The sequence below is a fragment of the Eublepharis macularius genome, chromosome 18 (genome assembly GCF_028583425.1).
Source record: "Eublepharis macularius isolate TG4126 chromosome 18, MPM_Emac_v1.0, whole genome shotgun sequence".
Taxonomy (NCBI): domain Eukaryota; kingdom Metazoa; phylum Chordata; class Lepidosauria; order Squamata; family Eublepharidae; genus Eublepharis; species Eublepharis macularius.
Window position 1 is genome coordinate 9222048 of NC_072807.1, and position 19858 is coordinate 9241905.

Sequence of the window (19858 nt, forward strand, 5' to 3'; positions counted from 1 at the left end):
GATCTCCAGACAGAGGGGAGTTGAGATTGCCCTCCGCGCCGTCAGGTGGCATGGAGGGCAATCTAAATTCCCCTCTGTCTGGAGATCAGGGGGCAGGGCCACAGGCCATGTGACCATTTTCACTGAGGGCAATTTAAACTTTAAAAAACCTTGTTCCAGCTGACCCAAAGTGATGTCATTGTGCGGTCTTGAGTTCCACCACTGAGTTCCACCACCTCTTTTCCCAGAAAAAAAGCCCTGGTATTACTTGTGTACTATACCTGGTAACGAACCTAAAACATTATTTGTGGTGTACCTCTTGCCAGGAGTTAAATTATTTGTTATAGGAACACCAACTAGATGCTCATGGATTTTTAAGTGCACATCTGTATCTAAATCAGGTCTGACCAGAGTAACACAGAACATGATGTCAGCTTGCTAGTGTGATGCCAACACGACATGCCCTAGCCACCCACCCCCAATTTTTTCCAAAGGTTGCTGGCCACAGCCTGGAAATCCTATAGGAGTCTTCTCAACTCCCCTCTGTCTGGAGATCACGGGGTGGGGCCACCAGCCATGTGACCATTTTCAAGAGGTTCCGGAACTCCGTTCCACCGTGTTCCAGGTGAAAAAAAGCCCCAAATGTATGGCAGCTTAAATTATATTATTCTTTTTTTCCTCACAAGTGTGACATACAATAAGAGAAGAGAAATCATGCAGGCTTTCTATTGGAAAAGTTAATTATCATTAAGCCAGCTCCGGCTTGGAATGCGCTCACATCTAAGAGGAATTCCACCAATACATCAGCGGCCATCTGTCCATCAAATTCAATGATGTGGTCCTCCTTGAAGACATAGAGGCTTCCTTCTTCATCCAAACCTGGAAAGAGGGCAAGAAGATACACAAGATGGTGTGGATGTACCATGACCTTGTTCAGGCTTGCTGTTAAGACTCATCATTGATATAATTCTCCCACAAGAATTCTGGGGAAATATATCACAAAGCAGTAGGCAGACCAGGCAGAGATGCTTGTGAATTAAAATCCTACCATAATGTTCGGGATGTTTGGGCTGTGGACCAGAGATGTGTTTCTAGGTGTGGACTTGATTGCCTTCCATGATTATGGCACCCATAATAATAACATAACAACAACAACAACAACATTTGATTTATATACCACCCTTCAGGGCAACTTAACGTCCAAATGGGCCATTTTCACACTGCTTATCGGCCATGGAACATCGCACCAAGCTCCTGGAATGAGAGCAGTGTCTTCCGGGCGCGATTTCGCGCGAGACCTACCATTTTCATGCGAAGTCATACCAGGAAGATGCTGTCATTCTGGGAGCTTGACGCGATCTTCTGTAGCCAGTAAGCAGTGTGAAAATGGCCGTAGAGCGGTTTTCAAAGGGTCTTATTTATTATTATCCTCACAACAATCAACATCCTCCCCGACACATCTTCCGTGACCTCGTTTACTTTTCGGTTTTAAAACACTGGGAGGAGCTTAGATCACAGCTTTCCCGCCACTTCTTCTGTGTGAATCTGGCCCTCAGCTTTATGGAACTTTTATGTAACAGGCAAGCAATGACTGTGCTTAACTCTTAGTAGTGTTCATAGAGAGCCAGTTTGGTGTAGTGGATAAGAGTGATGGGACTCTAATCTGGAGAGCAGGGTTTGATTCCCCACTCCTCCACTTGAAGCCAGCTGGGTCACCTTGGGTCAGTCACAGCTCTCTCAGAGCTCTCTCAGCCCCACCCACCTCACAGGGTGATTGTTGTGGGGATAATAATAACATACTTTGTAAACAACTCTGAGTGGGTGTAAAGTTGTTCTGAAGGGAGGTATATAAATTGAATGTTGTTATTCAATTCAGATGCAAGGGTCAAATGCAGTAACTTAAGCACCAAATAGATCATGTTACCAGGAAAAATGGCCTGCAAAGGGCAAAGCTATCCCACCCCCACCCCCGCCCCCATCAGGCCTTAGATGCACTGACAGCATTTGCAGTGAGTTCTGCCCTCTGGCCACACCCACATACTCACACTGCCCCCTTGGCCTCCTAATTTAGAAAGCTCCACCACAGGCAACCCTGTCTAGGTACTGTTGGAATAGAAGCGACACAGCTTGCCTGGACACTGGAGGGGGGGGGGGTTAAGCTTGCCCGGTCCCCCTTAAAACTGGGGGATGGGGGGTTGTGGGGGGCATGCTCCCAGAGTTGGACAATTTTAAGTAAAATAGCCCTGTACGAGGACCATAGGCGTAGCATGCGGGAGGCGAAGGGGATGGCTGCCCTGGGCACAAAATTGTGAGGGGGCACCTGGTCCATGGCCCCCCCTCGAAGCTCCCCTTCACCAGCACTGCTGGGTGTCCCGACAGGTGAGGAAGGTGGTGGGGAGGCGAGTGGGGAAGCGGGCTGCCTCGCCGCTCACCTTCCCACCCCTTCACCGGCACTGCCGGGTGCCCAGGTGGCATGGAAGGCGGTGGGGAGGTGAGCAGGGAAGCAGGCTGCCTCACCACTTGCCTTGCCAGCACTGCCAGGTGCCCTGACAGGCGGGGAAGCAGGGAGGCAAGCAGGGAGTTGGGCTGCCTCGCCGCTCGCCTTCCCGCCCCTTCGCTGGTGCTGCCGGACGCCCCAGCAGCGCAGAAGGCAGTGGGGAGCCAAGTGGGAAGGCCTGGGTGAGGGGGGGGTGCCTGTGCAATGATGTCACTGAAGTGACATCACGCAGGGCTGGAGGGCGCGTGCACGGTGGGGGAGGAAAACCACCTCCCGCCCTGGATGGCTGTAGACCACACTATGCCACCTTCACTTTCTTTATCGTGCTGGGAATGACGCCATTCCTGGCGCGACAAAGGAGGCTCTGGAGCGCATGGAAGCATGTTGTGGAGCTCCTGTGCCCATTCCCTGTGCCTTTACCCTTGCTAGTCAGATGAGTGGTGGCAGGGGGCGGAGGCTGGGAGCAGGGGATCTCCCTTCCCCGTCGGGGGACTGGTAGCCTTAGTGGGAAGAGGGCTATTTTTCTCTTTATATTAGAAGCGGACTCTCTGCTTGTGCAATGAAGCTTCTGTCTGACTCCTCCGCATTCTCTTTCTCTGTTCTTTTCTTCATCTCTCTCTCCTGCAAGACTTGCAAGAAACGAGATGATTTCTGCAAAAGTTCTCCAGTGCATGCATGCAAAAGGCACACCCATACTCCCCCTTACATCATCCAGATGGATTACCTGGCCATTTGTAACAGAGAATAGTGTTATTTAGATTAGACTTCTGTGTTTTCTTCTGCTATTACAAGTGGATATGAATCAGCTTCAATAAAAGTAAGTTTTACCTGTTGCAATACACTGGCTTGGAGAATGTTTCACTTCTCGTGATCCCAGACTTTCCTGACTGTCCTACTTTGCTACAATAAGTAACAAATATCCCCAGTAGGTACCAGATTTTTAAAATTTTAAATTCTTCCACCACACAAACTGACAGGCTACATTCTACCACCCGAAGTTCAAGAAAAAAAAATAGCTTGAAACTGGATAGGATATTTTGGATCATCTTTATTTGTATTTATATACAAATATGTATATATTTGTATATATATATGTATTTATATACATTCTGAAATATCATCCAGCCGTATCTCGACATTCTTTGAAATATACTTACCTCTAGCACATATTTTATAGCCTCATTATTGCCTCTAATTAAGTAATTAAACTTTTATGCTTGTCTCATACCTAGCGTTGAGAGGGAGTTGCAATGTGAAAACAACAAACCAGGGCAAATCAAAACAGCATGTGATAAAACCTAGCCCCTTCCGTATCTATGCCTGCCACGAAACAACAGCTGAACCCATGGGACTTTGGGTAAAGGCTCAACCTCAGCTCCGGTCTTCAGGGAAGGACAGCTGCGCAGCCTGGGGGAGGGCAGTCACTAAAGGTACTTGTGTGTAGCCCCTCCGGTCTAAATGTGGTGCTTGGATGGAGCAGACGAGCCCCAGAAGCAGCTTCTGTTTGTCTTTTGCCCTCTGATGATTTTTAGACCACACTGTTGCTACTGAGTGACATTTCTTGGCTTTATTGATGTTTTTTAAATTGTTCCTATAGTTATAGCTTATTACTATATTATATTGTTTGATTTGCATTGATGGACTCCAAGAGGGATAAGTAAGTCATAGCTGACTTACGGTGTCCCCTGGCAGGGTTTTCACAGCAGGATACTAACTGAAGTGGTTTGCCCTTGCCTGCCCCTGCAGCCCTGGTCTTCCTTGGAGGTCTCCCATCCAATTACTAACCAAGGCCAACCCTGCTTAGCTTTTAAGATCTGCCGAAATCAGGCTCACCTGGGCTATCCAGCTCAGAGTGCCCCAAGAGGTGCTGTATAGCTATTTCAAATAAATAAATGCAGATATTTTAAAATCCTACGGTGCTTTAGCACTGCGTCAGGTTTCCAAGATTAGATTGACAGAAAAGAAGGCAGATGATAATAATGCAGCCAAAGGAAAAAAAGCAGCAAAACAATGAATCGTTCTAGATATGGCAGGAGCAGACCACAAACAACAGACAGTTACAAGGCTTGGGGAAATAAAAAGGTGTTTCAGCGTGTGCTTGGCAGTGGTGCCTGGGAAGTACATTCCACAGTCTGGGCACTAAACCCAGAAAGGCCTTGTCCCTGATAACCCCTTACCTGAAGGTAGAGTCACCTGCGATGATCTTAAGACAAAAGGTAAGGTTCTGTGTCAACTCTAGACAGGGAAATACAATTTGAGAATGGGACCTGGGGAGGGAATAGTTTGCAGCAGGGAGGAAGCTTAGCCATAGAGTCCACCCTCTGAAACTGCCAGTTTGATGTAGTGGTTAAGAACAGCAGGACTCTAATCTGGAGAGCCGAGTTTGATTCCCCACTCCTCTGCTTGAAGCCAGCTGAGTGACCTTGGGTCTATCACAGCTCTTTCAGAGCTCTCTCAGCCCCACCAACCTCACAGGGTGATTGTCATGAAGATAATAATAACATACTTTGTAAACCACTCTGAGTGGGCATTAAGTTGTCCTGAAAGGTGGTGTATCAAACAAATTTATATGCAGGGAAGTCCATTCTGGGGATCTCTTTGCAGTCTGGAGATCAGTTGTAATTCTGGACATATGGATAAGCTATTTGTCCTTTGTGGAAATCATGGTTTTGATAAAAGCTAATGCTGAAATGAGGAGTAATCTGGGGCTACCCGTCCGCCGTAAGCCACTATCGATGTTTTAAACAGAAGGCACATTCTTTTGAAGTTGGAGTTTATAATTTAAGGCATCTGCAATCAACAATATTGTGGCCTTTATATTTCATTGTATCTGGCTATTGTAAGGCTGGATGTACAAGTATATATATGTAAATGTGGTTATTATTAGGTTGCATTACTTATGAAGGATTATTTTAAAAAGCATTTTGTTTAAATATTGGTTCAAACTAGCCTGTTTTCACAGTGGTTGTTTATATTTCTGTTACTACACTGTGTTATCCTCCCAGTTATCCACTGGGAGGCTGGCAGCCCTAAGGCCAGCTGGCAGCCTGCTGCTCCAAGACCTTTCTCAGCCCAGGTCTGATCAGAGTGCTAGACTGAGCAGCATGGACATTGGGAGAATCGCCACATGCATGCGCAGCACAACTGCTCTGGGGATGGTAATTTGGCTTTAGCGCTCAGAAAGTTGTCCCCTGGAATCTCACTCCCTGCCCGAAATGAATGGCACTTACCGAGCTTTTTGGCCAGCTTTGCATCTTTTTTGGAATCCACCAGTCCAAAGCCTACGCCCTTTTCCTCGAGGACCTGAGCTGTGAGCTGAAGGGAAAGCAGAAAGGGAAATAAGTCCAGGCCTAATTGTCAAATCGATGTCCTCAGATTCAGTATAGCCAATGATCAAGGTTGAAGGTGGGTAAATGCTTCTTGTTATTCACCTTCCGATTTAGAGGCTGAGAGCATGGCCTGACTAAATTGAAGAGACCCATGGAGTTGTGTTTGCCAGCTAGGATTGCCAGGTCCCCTTACCCTCAGGGTGGGAGGAAGGAGACCTGGCACTCACCTTTTTAGTTGTTTGGCCTGCTGTGGAGCACACACGCTCCTGAGGCTGCACGATGACATCACTTCCAGGAAGTGACATCACCATACAGGCCTTGTTCTGCCCCTCGGAGCACTCCTGTGCTCCACAGCAAGCCAAATTGGGTCCTTTGGAGCCAAAATCAGCCTGCTGTGGAGCGTGGGAGCACTGCTGAGGCAGTGCAGCAGGCCCTGGAGTGCTCCTGTGCTCCACAGTGGGCCAATTTTGGCCCCAAACGGGCCTGATTCAGCCTGCTGTGAAGTGTGAGAGCACTGCCGGGAAGGCCCTAGCAAGCTCCTGCACTTTACAGCAAGCCAATTTAGGCCCCAAAGGGGCCCAATTTGGTCTGTTTGGGGCCCAAATTGGCCCACTGCATGGGAGTGTGCCACACCACCCAGGAGTGCGCCCCAGGAGTCACGTTCCCTTGCCTTTTCACTTGTCGGCCAGGAAAACAGGGGCGGAGGGTGGGAGCAGGGGATCCCTCGCCCCTAGCGGGGGACTGGCAACCCCATTGCCAGTCTCCTAGTGAGGCCTGGAGATCTCTAGAATTACAACTACTCTCCAAAGGTGAGTTCCCCGAAAGAAAACGGCTGCTTTGGAGAGTGGGGTCTATGGCACCATACCCCTCTGAAGTCCCTCCAAAAACTTCGCCTTCCCCCTGTTCTACCTCCAGATCACCAGGAGTTTCCCATCTGAGAGCTGACAACCTGCCATGAAGTGTGGCCACTTTTCCATATTGAAGGGATTCCATGTTCCCAACCCTTTGTAGCCATGTTCCTTTGAACCTTTCCTAGAGCATGTGTGTCCTTTTGGAAGCCAGTTGTCCCCAGTTCCCTTTGTCCCACATTCAAAGCTGAAGGATATCTTTGTTGGAGTTTGTGTATTCACTAGAGGCCTATCCATTATTTTAGTCCATTTTTATGACAAACCTGGAAAACAGTCATATTCTCATTTTACAAAGAACGGGTGCCCACTTAGTAGCCCTTGTTCAAAGGTTACAGTGAACTCGCATACCATCTTTATACTGAGTACACTTGATTTTTCTTTATATATACAATCTTTATACTACAACCAATGCATACATTTAATGCATGTAGAACCTCACATTCAACCACGAAGCTGAAGTTGGTTCCCAGTTCCTTATTCACTCAATACAAGGTTCTGGAAGGTAGGCTGAGTAGGAGGTCTTCGCTCCAGAATCAGTGTTTGGATCAGCACCAGTACATGAGTTTTTGTAGGGAACAGTCTCTGGACATCATGGCTGTGTGATTTGGGATGATCCAAAGATTGTTTTGGGGTACAGAGGACTTTTGTCTTTCTCCGTTCCTAGTTCCTTATTTGCAAAGCCTTTTAAGCGGTTAACTCAAGAACTGGGCTGTGTAGGATGACCCAATATAGGTCCACTCAGAAGGCAGAGTCTGCTATGGAGGTGTATGATATGTGCCCCTACAAACTTTGTTTTGGGGTGCAGAGCTGTTCAATTTCCCCTAATATTTGTGTTTGGCTTTGCAAATAAGGAACTGGGAACTAGGAACCAACTTCAGCTTCATCATTCAGCCCTACATTTACCCAGATATTGGTCCCCGGTTTCATTTGTAAAATGAATGTCTGTTGACTCTTTCTTACAAACAGATGTAGGCACATACATGCAAGATACAAATGCATTCACTGTAACATGCAAACAGAGCTAGTTTGTGCCAGTAGTGAGTTGCAAACTAGGAATATCTGGATTCTTAGCTTCCCTATTATAGCAGTTCTTCTCCCTATATTTCTTAGATCGCTTTCCTGCTCACAAGGGGTTGTTAGCATCAAAGCCCAGTCAGTGCAAGCTCTTTTTCTCACTTACATGTGCATTCCTAATCTAGACTCGTGTGCAGGCCCCAAGAAGGGTTTTTGCTCCCGGTGCACAGAAGGGAGATTTTTGCCCACTGCATCTTTTTCAGTCACCACTGTTCTATGCCCCTCATAAAGGTAGAGGAGCACACAGGTTCTGAACATGGCAATACAAATGCAGCAGTACAGAAGATTTCAGAGCTCTTGCAAAATCCATTCCATTCTTTGAGCCTCCAGTGCCCTAAAGTGGGCAGAACTTTCCCACCAGCAGACACGAGCCAGAGGCGTCTGCTGCCTCAGTGCAGGCTAGGACATGTCCCCAGCAGCTCCCAGAAAGGGTCTTGGCAGACAGCTTGCTTTCAGTTCCTCCCTGGATGACACACCTATTCTTGGAATGAAGAACCTGAGAGTCAGGGCAGGTGGGGAAGGGGGTGGAAAGGAGGGGCCAGAAATGGGCTCCATCTGCTCTTCGGCTGCTCCCTTCTTCAGCACCCTTGGATTTTGGATTGCAAGCATTTATTTGTTTAAATTATTTGCATCTTGCTTCTTCATTCAAAGGATATGCAAACTGGCTACCACATACAAAGCAGGGTGGATAATCATATTTTTAAATTTTAAATTGGATTTTTTAAATAAAATGATTTTTGAGGAAAGTCTATCTAAAGATTAGAGGTGGGTATGAATTGTTAAAAACCCACGGGTCATGGGTCTGTGGTCCATGGTGTTTCATGGGCCCATGGACTGCAAACTTTTCATGGTCCAGCCTGGTTCGTGAACTGACCAGTTCATCAGTCCAGGCTGGGCCAGAGCACTTTAACCCCCTTGCTCCAGCTGACTGCCAGTGCCAGTCAGCTGGAGCAAGGGGGATTTAAATGTTAAAACGCTTCCAGCACCGCTTGCCAGCGGCTCCAGGAGCATTCTAACCACCTCCTTGCTCCAGTCAGCTTGCCAGCAGGTTGCGTGGCAGGGAAACAGCCCTTTAAATGCCAGCTGGCTCATAGAGGCATTTAACGGGTGCTTTTCCTGCTGCTTGCACGACAGGGAAACAACCTTTTTGGGGCCAGCTGTAGTCTTAAGGTCCAGCTGAAGCCCAGAAAGGGCCCTTTCCCTGCCACTTGTGCAGCCGGGAAAGGGCCCTTTAAACTCCAGCTGGCCTGCAGTGCTGGGGGCAGTGCCGGGAGCACTCTACTCCCCCCCAGCTCCAGCTGATGGCGGGCCACCAGTCAGCTGGAGCAAGGGGGGATTTAAATGTTAAAGCGCTCCCAGTGCCACTTGTCAGTGGCACAGGGAGGCTTTAACAGACCACGGACTTATGGACTGGCAAAATGTCCGTGGGTCTCTGGAAATGGGCCTCCCATGACCTGCCAGTTTGTGAACACCAGACTGGCCAGGTCCGTACAAAATTTTGATCCATTTTCCAATCCATGCCCACCTCTATTAAAGATACTTTTCTGTTTAAGACACACTACAGTCCAAAGGTTATTCATTACGAAATAAGGATTAGTTTTTACTTATGTAGCATGAGGCTGTATATTCATGTAATGTTTAAATATTTTGGTAAATGAATTCCATTAACCCATTCACAATGTCATGCTCTTCCAGAGGTTTCTGTAAGATTACTGGCCAATTTTTCTGTCTAGAATATATTATCACAAATGCTTTGTCTTACAGTTCTCAAAACTGTGAATTTGTGTCTGCAGAGATTACATATCTCTTCTTCCCAGCAAAAAGGATATAAAATAAACATACAGAGTTGAGAAAAATACCTTAATCCCCTTGTTCCTTTACAAATCTTTGTACACAGAATCAACCCCTTACCTAAGTGCTAAGTTTCAAAAAATTCTATGAATAGAAGATTGTTGGGAGTGGAATAGATCTGCACAAGAAGCTAAACGTGAGGACTCTTTAAAGAGTCTTTATGTAGAAAACCATGATTTAAATCTAATTTTACTGACTAGTAATTTAAATCACGCTTTAAATTGATTTAATTTAAATCAAATCGACCCTGATACAAAGTGAGTGAAAGTGGCTCCCTCTGGCACTGAAGCATACACAATGGGCTATGACAAAAGCACAGGTGAGGAGGGGACGGTGGGGGGCGGGGAGGGGTTCAGGCTGGGAGCCAATGGTAAGCCAGAAAGCAATAGACAAGCGGTGGGTGGAACTTGTGGTGGCACTGCGCGTGGATGGCAGAGCGTGTCTGTGGTTGCATTATATGAGAAAGTTAAATGTGGAAGGGAATTGAGGGAGGTCTGCAGGTGGAGGCTGAAATTTTCTCAGTATTTCAACTGATCTCCAGACTTCAGAGACCATGTCCTGGAGAAAATCGCAGCTTTGGTGGTTGCAGCTTTGGTATCACATCCCTACTGAGCTTACCCTTCCCCAAACTCCACCTTGTCAATGCTCCACCCTAAATCTCCAGGAATTTCCCAACCTGGAGTTGGCAACCCTAGGGATGGGAAGGATGGCAATAAAAACAATTAGGGAAGGGAAGAAGACTTCAAAGGAAGGCAGAACTAATTCTAATAATAATGCCCAGTGTGTTTCTGAATAGCTTTGGAATCGGGAACGTGACGGCACAATGACTTGAAAGGGGGGATGGTGTTCTCTTGCTAACTAGCAGGAGGTGGTCACAGGTCACCCGAATCCTTCCCTGGCCCTCTGTGGCAGCAGCTCCTGCCTTGGTTGAGCTATAAGGAGGGAATGTGCAGCCTGGAGTCCTCCCAGTTTTACAACTGATCCCCAGCCTACGGAGATCAGTTCCTCTGGAGGAAATGGCAATTTTGGAGGGTGGACTCTATGGTATACCATAGATTCTGGATGAAATCCACCTCAAATTCCCTCCACCACAGGAACTACCCCCAAATCTCCAGGAATTTCCCAGGCCCTCGAGGGAATATCTTAGCTGGCTGAGCAAGGCCTGCACTTGAGTGTCTGACCTTTCCTTTCCACCAGGAATTTTAAACAGGTGCCAAAGAGCTGTTCTTGGCCCTTGACACTTTGTTTGTGGCTAGCAGCCAGGACAATGTATGAGCCAGCATCAGCTGGGGACAGTTTTATATCCCACTAGATTGATGTCCGTGCTTCGCTATGGTATTTAACTACTTTAAATCCCGTTATAATACTTATGGGTATGTAACATTTTTTGGTTTGTGGGAGTTTTTTGAGTTGGTTTTGTAGTATAATAGCATAGTACCCACGCTTCACAAAAGCATTTGAATAAAAAGGAGCATGTTGATGCTTAAAACTGATGAAGTGAATTTTGAAATTATCATTTCTTGAAGAGAATTTTAAAAGGAAAAGAGTGTAGTGCAAGAAATAAAGTGAAAAATACGTACAACCTTATTTTTCTGCTGAAGGACCTCTTTGTAGACCTCATTGGTGGTTTCCTCTCGCTTTGGAGCCCCCACTTTGAGGAGAAGCTTGTGGGCTGGGAAGCATGTTGAGGAACTCCATGGGTTAGTAGACCGCATCATCCATTTGCACCACTGAGTCCACAGATCTGTACTCCATTTCTGCCCCTTTGAGGGAGTTAAGTTGTGTTTCATTAATGATGGCAGCCTGTCCATGGGCTTCTCTGTGATAGTGGTGATATCAGGGTATATTGTGGTTGTTAGGTCTGCTAGGGTCATCACCACTGTGCCCAGTCCTGCAGGGATGGTCACCTTTCCCTTGGACTCAGGACTTGCTGGAACTTGCCCACTGCTGCTCAGTGCACCACAGGAGTACGATGTGCATATTTCTTGGCCACATCTCTAAGTTTCTTCCTCTTTTTAGCATCGGTGTATCTTGCACAATGTCTGCCAGGAGGCTTCTTGGTGGCAGTCAGAGGTGATGGCTGCAAGAGGTGTGAGGTGGAGTTGGACTGAGGGAGGGGTGGTGAAGTGGGCACTTCAGCAGGTTCATGTGAGAGGTTCGCATTGAAATGGCCCCTAGAAAGGTCGTGCACCATCTCCCCATGAACATTTAAAAACTTAGTTGCCATACTGACTTTTATATAAAATCCCTTTTCAGGAGTCTTATACTGTCTTTCTTCAACTGTCTGCAGTTTCCTTTACCTGATTTTTACCTCAGAACACAGAGTTCCACAGCTGACCCATCATGGAGGGGAAAGGTGTGAGCAGGCAGGAGCCTGCGAGCCACACAGGAAAGCCAGGCCCCCAGTAGGGTTGCCAGCCTCCAGGTAGTGGCTGGAAATCTCCCAGAAGTACAACTGGTCTCCAGGCCACCGAGATCAGTTCATCTGGAGAAAATGGCTACTTTGGGGGGTGGACTCGATGGAATTATGCCATGTCAAGGTCCTTTCCCTCCCCAAACCCCACTTTCTCCAGGTTTCTCCAGGTTTCACCCTCCAGATCTCCAGGAATTTCCCAACTTGGAGCGGACACAGGGAGATTGGCAACCCTAAAGGAGAAGGCTGGGAGGTGTGTTTTTTCCTCAGGACACATTTGATGATTCCCAATAGCAACTGTATACTCTTTAGAATGTTGGGGAGATGGCCAATCAGGTCGCAGATGCAAATGACCTCTGGGGAAAGTGGCAGTTGGCGGGGGGGGGGAGGAGCATCCTGCCAGCCACACAGGGAAGCTGTATCCCTTTGGGAAAACACATGTTACCCCTTTTTACCCCCTTAGGGGGCAAATTTCTTAAAATCCCTTCTTAGTGAGCCCCTACATCACAAAAGGAACATCTTCCCCAGATTTCATGCTTCTAGGTCCAGGGGTTTGGGCTGGGCGTTGATGAGTCAGTCAGGACACTTGTCTTTGTATAGAGAGACTGTCTTGATGCCCATGCTTCGCTATGGTGTTTAACTACTTTAAATCCAGTTATAATACTTATGGGTATGTAACTTTTGGGGGGGGGGGGTTTAAAGTTGGTTTTGTAGTATAATAGCATAGCACCCAAGCTTCACAAAGGTGTTTGAATAAAGCGAAGTGTGTTGATGCCGAAAACTGATGAAGTGCATTTCAAAATGTAACATTTACTAAAGAGATTTTAAAAGGAAAAGATTGTAGTGCAATAAATAAAGTGAAAAATACGTACAACCTTTTTTCCCACAACCTGGGTGAGTTCACTCTGGAGCAGGCCACGTAGAACTGCCCGTGTGAGAAGCAGTCCTCCCTCAAGTCAGTTCCTGCCACCTTCAGTGTCTGCCCCAGGTACTTGCTCATCGTCATAGCAAAGCAGGCCTTGAGGGGGAACTGCAGTCTCTTGAATTTGAAGGTATGATGGTATGAGTGGTATGAACACCGACTCCCCCCCTCCTCCTCCCAGCACTGCCAGTGAACAATGTAGCCTCAATGATGTTCCTGTGGAGGCTTTCACTCGTAGTCTGGTGCCATTGCAGAGTTTGGGTGGGCTGAGGTTCTGGAGCAGCATCACTGGAGCCCCCACTTTGAGGAGAAGCCTGTGGGCTGGGAAACCAGGAGGGTTGAGCATCCTGAGGAACTCCACCGGATAGTGGACCGCATCATCCACTTGCACCACTGAGTCCACAGATCTGTACTCCATTTTGAGTGAGTTGTGTTTCATTAATGATGGCAGCCTTGTTGTTCTTGGGGGTCAGAGTGGCACACTTGTACAGCCAGTCCATGGACTTCTCCGTGATAGTGACGATATCAGGGTACATCATGGCTGTTAGGTCTGCTGGGGTCATCACTGCTGTGCCCAGGCCTGCAGGGATGGTCACCTTTCCCTTGGACTCAGGATTCTCTCTGTCCCCTATTTTTAGTAGGAGTTCAGAGAATTCCCCAGCGGACACCTCACCTCTCAAGTGGACCCTCATGCTCTTTCTTAGAGTTTCCCAATGAGGGGCCACAGATATGACGCCTTGACACACACGGTAAGCTCGTCGGGCTTGAGTTCCCCTTGGGAGTACTGGCAGAGTCTGCCAGAAGTCTCCAGCCAGCAGCACTGTGACTCCCCCATCGCTCCCTCGTTGTCCCTGACATCTTTGAGGGTTATGCTCAGTGCCTCAAAACACCCCTTAAGCCCCATGGTGCTCTCCTCCCAAACAATGAGCTTACAGTTCCACAGCACTTGGGCCATGTTGCTTGGTTTTGAGATGCTGAACAGGGGGGTTTCTGCATGGATGAGGTTAGGAGGTAGCTTGAAGGTAGTGAAGGATCATCTGCCATGCCTGACTGAGCCTTGACCTTCCATGGAAGTGAGTGCCTCTCTGCTTGTCTTCCAGGATTGCTTTGCTCATAGAGAGACTCTGCCGTTCTGTGCATCTTGGGGTGATCTTGCTGGTACTTGGCCACTGCTGTTTGGTGCACAGTAGGAGCAGGACGTGCGTATTTCCTTGCCGCATCTCTAAGTTGCTTGCTGTTTTTAGTGTCAGTGTATCTTGCACGACATCTGCCAGAAGGCTTCTTGGCGGCAGTAAGAGGTGATGGCTGCAAGAGGTGTGAGGTGGAGTTGGACTGAGGGAGGGGTGGTGGGCACTTTGGCAGGTTTATGTGGGAGTTTTGCATTGAAATGGCCCCTACAAAGGTCATGTACCATCTCCCCATGAACATTTAAAAACTCAGCTGCCATACTGACTTTTATATAAAATCCCTATTCAGGAGTCTTGTACTGTCTTTCTTTGACTGTCTGCAGTTTCCTTTGCCTGATTTTTACCTCAGAACACAGAGTTCCACAGCTGACCCATCTGCCTGCCAGCCACACAGGAAAGCCAGGCCCCACAGGGAGATTGGCAACCCTAGAGGGGCAGACTGGAGGTGTGTTTTTACCTCAGGACACATTCAGCGACTGGGAGTCACTGAATGTGTCCTGAGGCACTGCATGTGTCCTTCATACTGTTTAGAATGGTGGAATGATAACCAATCAAGGCTGCATATGCAAATGACCTCAGAGAGGCTGAGTTGGCAGTTGGCAGGGGGGAGGGGGGAGCACCATGCCAGCAACACAGGGAAGCTGTATCCCTTTGGGAAAACACATTTTACCCCTTTTTACCCCCTTTGGGAGCGAATTTCTTAAAATCCCTTCTTAGTGAGCCTCTGGATTACAAAAGGAATGTTCTCCCCAAATTTCACGTCTCTAGGTCCAGAGGTTTGGGCTGGGCGTTGACGTTGATGAGTCAGTCAGGACACTTGTCTTTATATGTGTGGCTAGAAAAGTGCCACTTTCTAGCCACTTTATATTAGTGGCTAGAAAAGTGCCCAACAGATAGGCATATCTCTGCTTAAATGGTGTGTTTTGTACATTTGTAGATGTAAGTTGCTGCAGCTCCCCAGTGTGGGAGCAAAGTGGGGTAGAAATGTTCAAATAAAAAATATGAGAAGGGCAAGAATGGTCTCGTAAAAGAGAATTATGTTCCTGCCCCCCAAAAGGCACAGAACAGTATATGGTAACTGAGTGATCTAGAAACTTACACGGCCATCCTAACACTTAACATGGGATTAATTATTTTTAATGAAAGAGGGACTATATACTTAGGCATTATCATTTGACTGACACAAAGGCTGATAATTGCATTTGAAAGAATTAAAACAGAACATCTGAATGGTTCCTCAGGGCCATTTAGGGATATGCTTCTATGACCTTGAACTTCCTGTGTAACCCTGACTCCGCTAGGAGGCTAGGTAAAGGTAGTCCCCTGTGCAAGCACTGAGTCATTACTGACCCATGGGGATGTGCCATTGCCTTCCCCAGTCATCTACACTTTACCCCCAGGAAACTGGGTACTCATTTTACTGACCTCGGAAGGATGGAAGGCTGAGTCAACCTTGAGCCGGCTACCTGAACCCGCAAAACAAAAGAGGAACCTTCCACCAGAGGCTAATTAGTCACGAATGTGGCATATACAAGCTTCTAATAATTCTCAAACAATATAACAAGGCAGGTACACCAATGGTATGTCTAACAAACCATGAGCTTTATCTCTTAATTACAAAGTTCAGTCTTTTGCAACGTAAACTTAATCTCTTTATACAACAATGTTGTCTCATGCGTAAATTGCAAAATCAAAAGGAGAGTTCCCCCAAGGGAGGGGGGACCGGGAGGGTTGAAGCAAACCGAGAATGTCCATTAATAAATACTTATAAGGGCGCACGGTCCCAATTCTTATGGACCATCCCTCGTGTGTGCAGACGTGTAGTTTCAGGTTAGCCCGAAGAGACGTTGTTGGCCAGATGATGCAGTCAACTTTTCGTTCAAAACTTCCTCAGGGGCAACCATCTGGACTACTGTACAAGATAAATCATATGCACCTAACAATCATTCCCTCATTTATCACACAACAGATTTCCCAAAAGCACTTCTCACATAACTGGAACAGCAACAAACTCTTACCCATACGTGCAAGCTTTAGGCTTCTCAACCTGCTCCCAATTCCGACGCCGACGCTATCTGACGTACTCCAGGAGGGGCTGATCTACCTAAATGTGAATCCCATCTAACAAAACTGTAACAGCTGTGTCCAAGCCACCCCTGTAAGGTTAATCCAGGAAACACTTAAGAGCAATCTTGTTGTTAAGACCCTTAGGAGCCAAGCTGTCAAGGGTGTGGATCCAAAAGGCTTCCTTACGTAACAGTTCCTTTTGCGAGCCCTCACCTTTACTGGCCTGGAACAGCCCGGTGACTCTGATGGCCTCTGCATCATGATTGTGTTCCAAAAAATGAAGAGTGAGGAGAGCCTCCAGCACCTTATTGCGAGTCCTAGATACATGCTCTAAAACACGGACTGTAAGTGGTCTAATCGTGCTGCCTATGTAAACCTTATTACAAGGGCATAAAATTAAATATACAATTCCAGATGTCTGGCATGTAATGAAAAATTGTAGCCTGATAGGTCTCTTCATTCCAGGTACTTGAACCAAATCCCCTTTCATGATGTATTTACATGCTGCACAATGACCGCAGCTATACGTTCCTACAGGGACTTGATGACCGCTGGCGGGAGCTATATGGGTTTTTAAAGCCGAATGCACTACCAAATCCTTGATACTAGCTGTTTTCCTAAATCCTATCAGTGGGCTGTTCTCACAACCCGGAATGTCATTAATTAATGACCAATGTTTCCGGACAATCCTGCTGATCTGTTTAGAAAATGGAGTGTAGTCAATGGCCCATCTGACAGCTTCCCTCTGTCCTCGCTCCGTCCTGTGTAACAGTTCCTCCCTTGATCTTAATAATGCCCTGGATTCTGCCCTATAAATAATATTCGGGGGGTAGCCTCTGCTGCGAAAGGCGGCCAGCATGGAAAGGCCCTCTCGTCTATAGTCATTGTAACTTGAAGAGTTTCTCCTCAACCGCAATAATTGACCATATGGGGTATTTTGCTTTAATTGTGATGGATGGAAAGACTGATATGCCAGATATGAATTACAATCAGTGACTTTATGAAATGGTCTAACACTCAAGCTGTTCTCACTATTTTTATACACCGTGACATCTAAGTAATCTATACCATTGGTGTACCTGCCTTGTTATATTCTTTGAGAATTATTATAAGCTTGTATATGCCACATTCGTGACTAATTAGCCTCTGGTGGAAGGTTCCTCTTTTGTTTTGCTTGTTGTAACCGGGGCTGGCCCCTTTGTTCTTCTTTATCATACTGATATGGCTACTTGAACCCGGCTTCTGCCAGGATCGAACTCAGGTCGTGAGCAGAGCTTGGGCTGCAGTACTGCAGCTTACCACTCTGCGCCACAGGGCTCCTAGCTAGGAGACTAAAGAATTGAATATAAAAGTGGCGTGCAATGAGAACATTTTGTTATAACTTTGGATCTGTGACATAGACAGGTGAGCTTTCTGCTTCCAAGTGTCCTTCCCCAAGCAAACACAATGTTCTTCTGAGACCTTCCCTAGGAGACTGGCCTCTATTTATTTTCCTGAGGCCAGACACTCGCTGAGCAGAACACGTGCGTGCAGGAGAGGGAATGCAAGATATAAGGTCCTTTTAAAGAGGGAGAATTTGCTCCAGTCTCCCATTGGAGGGGGGCATCTCAGTGCTGACCGAAAGCATTCTTTAATTTTTTTTTAATGACCCCATCCTTTTCGTTCTAATGACATGTCAGAGAGTCTACCCTCTAAATCAGCCATTTTCTCCAGGGGACTTGATCTCTGTGGTCTAGAGATCAGTTGAATATAGAATGTTGAGTACAAAATGTTGGGTATAAGTAATTGAGGAGAAGGAGAGAATATGAAATTTAGCTGAATCATTATATATTTTTCTTATATTTTTTACTGTAGCTTAAATCTGTTAATCTGTATCCTGTTTAAGAGCCTTTATGCACTTTCAAATGTCTCTTTTTTCTCTTTTAAATAAAGTTCATTAAAAAAAATTTTTACATAAAATTCCGGGAGAAGTCCAGGCCCTACCTGGAGGTTGGCAACTCCATCTTCTCCCCGCTGCCTGGCTGGAGGTGGGGGGAAATGGAGAAATCACCCCAGTGAAGACAGCAAGAAATATTTCTGGCTTAGCTCAAGTTCCCTCAAAGCAATTATAATCAGCACTAGACTCATGAACTATGAACCCAACAGTATTTTTTGGTAATCTTTCAATTTTCAAGAAACAAAATCCTGGTAGATTGCTGTATTAAATTCCAAATAGCGATTGAGAGCCTGGCTGCAGGAAATGAAAAGAGTGTCTTCTTGCACTCTAAGACAGGCCATCTCTTCTGACCTCCCCCCCCTTGGACTGATGCTTGAATCAATAATTGGCTGGATGAGGGTGAACAAACTGAAACTGAATCCTGACAAGACAGAGGTTCTCTGGGTTAGCAGAAAGGCAGATTTGGACCCGAGATCTCTCCTGTCTTCGAGTCTCTCTACACAAGACATCTTACATGGGGACACTCAAATGTAGGGAGACGCAATGTTAGACCGGAAGCATAGTTTAAAAAGACAGAACCAAGGGCTCTGTCAATTTCACCTCTTTACATGAGGGTAGTTTAAAAAGATAGAGCCGGCAGAGATCACTCCTCAGAGAGTTTGTTAATTTCATCTTCGCATCCCCAAAGGGTAAGTGAAATTGACAGAACCTTTGGGGAGGGGAAGATGAAATTAACAAACCTGCTGAAGAGCAATCTCCACCGGCTCTGTCTTTTAAAACTATGCTTCCTGGCTAACGTTGCATCTCCCTACACTTGAGCATCCCCATATAAGATGTCTCATGTAGAGAGATTCTTGGATGAGGTTTTGCTTCCCTTGAACAGCCAGGTCTGCAGCTTGGGAGTACTGCTCGACACAGCAGTCACCTGAGAAAACCAGGAGACTGCAGTGGTCCAGAATGCTTTGCCCAGCTGAGGCTAGACATCTGGGTGGGGCTCACTGGTGGAAGCATATGACCCCTGATATTACAGCAATTACAGTGGCTACCAATCTACTCTCGAGCACAATTCAAGATGTTGGTTTTGGCCTTTAAAGCTTTATGTGGCATGGGACCAGGGTATCTGAAGGACCATCTTCTTTCATATCTTCCTGCTTGAGAACTAAGATCACCGTGAGAGGCCCTTCTGACTGTCCCATCAGCTAAAGAAGCTCACCTAGTGGGCATATGAAAGAGGGCCTTTTCGGTGGCAGCCCCGTGACTATATAACAGCATCTCCAGGGAGGTGCAACTGGCCTCGCCTCTGCTGCTCTTCAGGATGCTGCTGAAGATGTTTGTATTTAGGACTGCTTTTAATTAACTTTGTGTTGATGTTAAATTTTGCTTTTAGTCAGTTTGCTATTGTTATTTTATTCATATTGTAAGCTGCCTTGAGTGCCTGCAAGGGAGAAAGGCAGCTAATAAACATTCTAATTGCTTGCTTGCTTGCTTGATTAAAAATCACAAGTTGGACCTCAGACACAATCACTGAAACTTTTAACGGTGAGAAAAGGCACCTGTCCAATTGCCATACAAGCCCAGGTGAAGATGCAAATAGCCTAAGGAAAGGAGTGAGGCAGAGGGGTTTTGCCACCAGCACGGTGAAAATTTGAGAGTCTTTCTACACAAGACATCTCACACAAGAATGCTTAAATGTAG

The 19858-nt window shown here is 46.6% G+C and overlaps 1 protein-coding gene across 1 annotated transcript in view; it reads right to left on the minus strand.

The window, feature by feature from the left end:
- The window catches only part of CASQ2 (calsequestrin 2), a 55189-nt gene that overhangs the window by 23325 nt on the left and 12006 nt on the right, over window positions 1–19858 (minus strand). The window contains exons 2-3 of the mRNA XM_055002131.1: window positions 5707–5791; window positions 758–858 (exon numbers count right to left, since the gene is read on the minus strand). Of these exons, the coding sequence (XP_054858106.1) occupies window positions 758–858; window positions 5707–5791 (186 nt within the window). The remainder of the gene's footprint in view (window positions 1–757; window positions 859–5706; window positions 5792–19858) is intronic.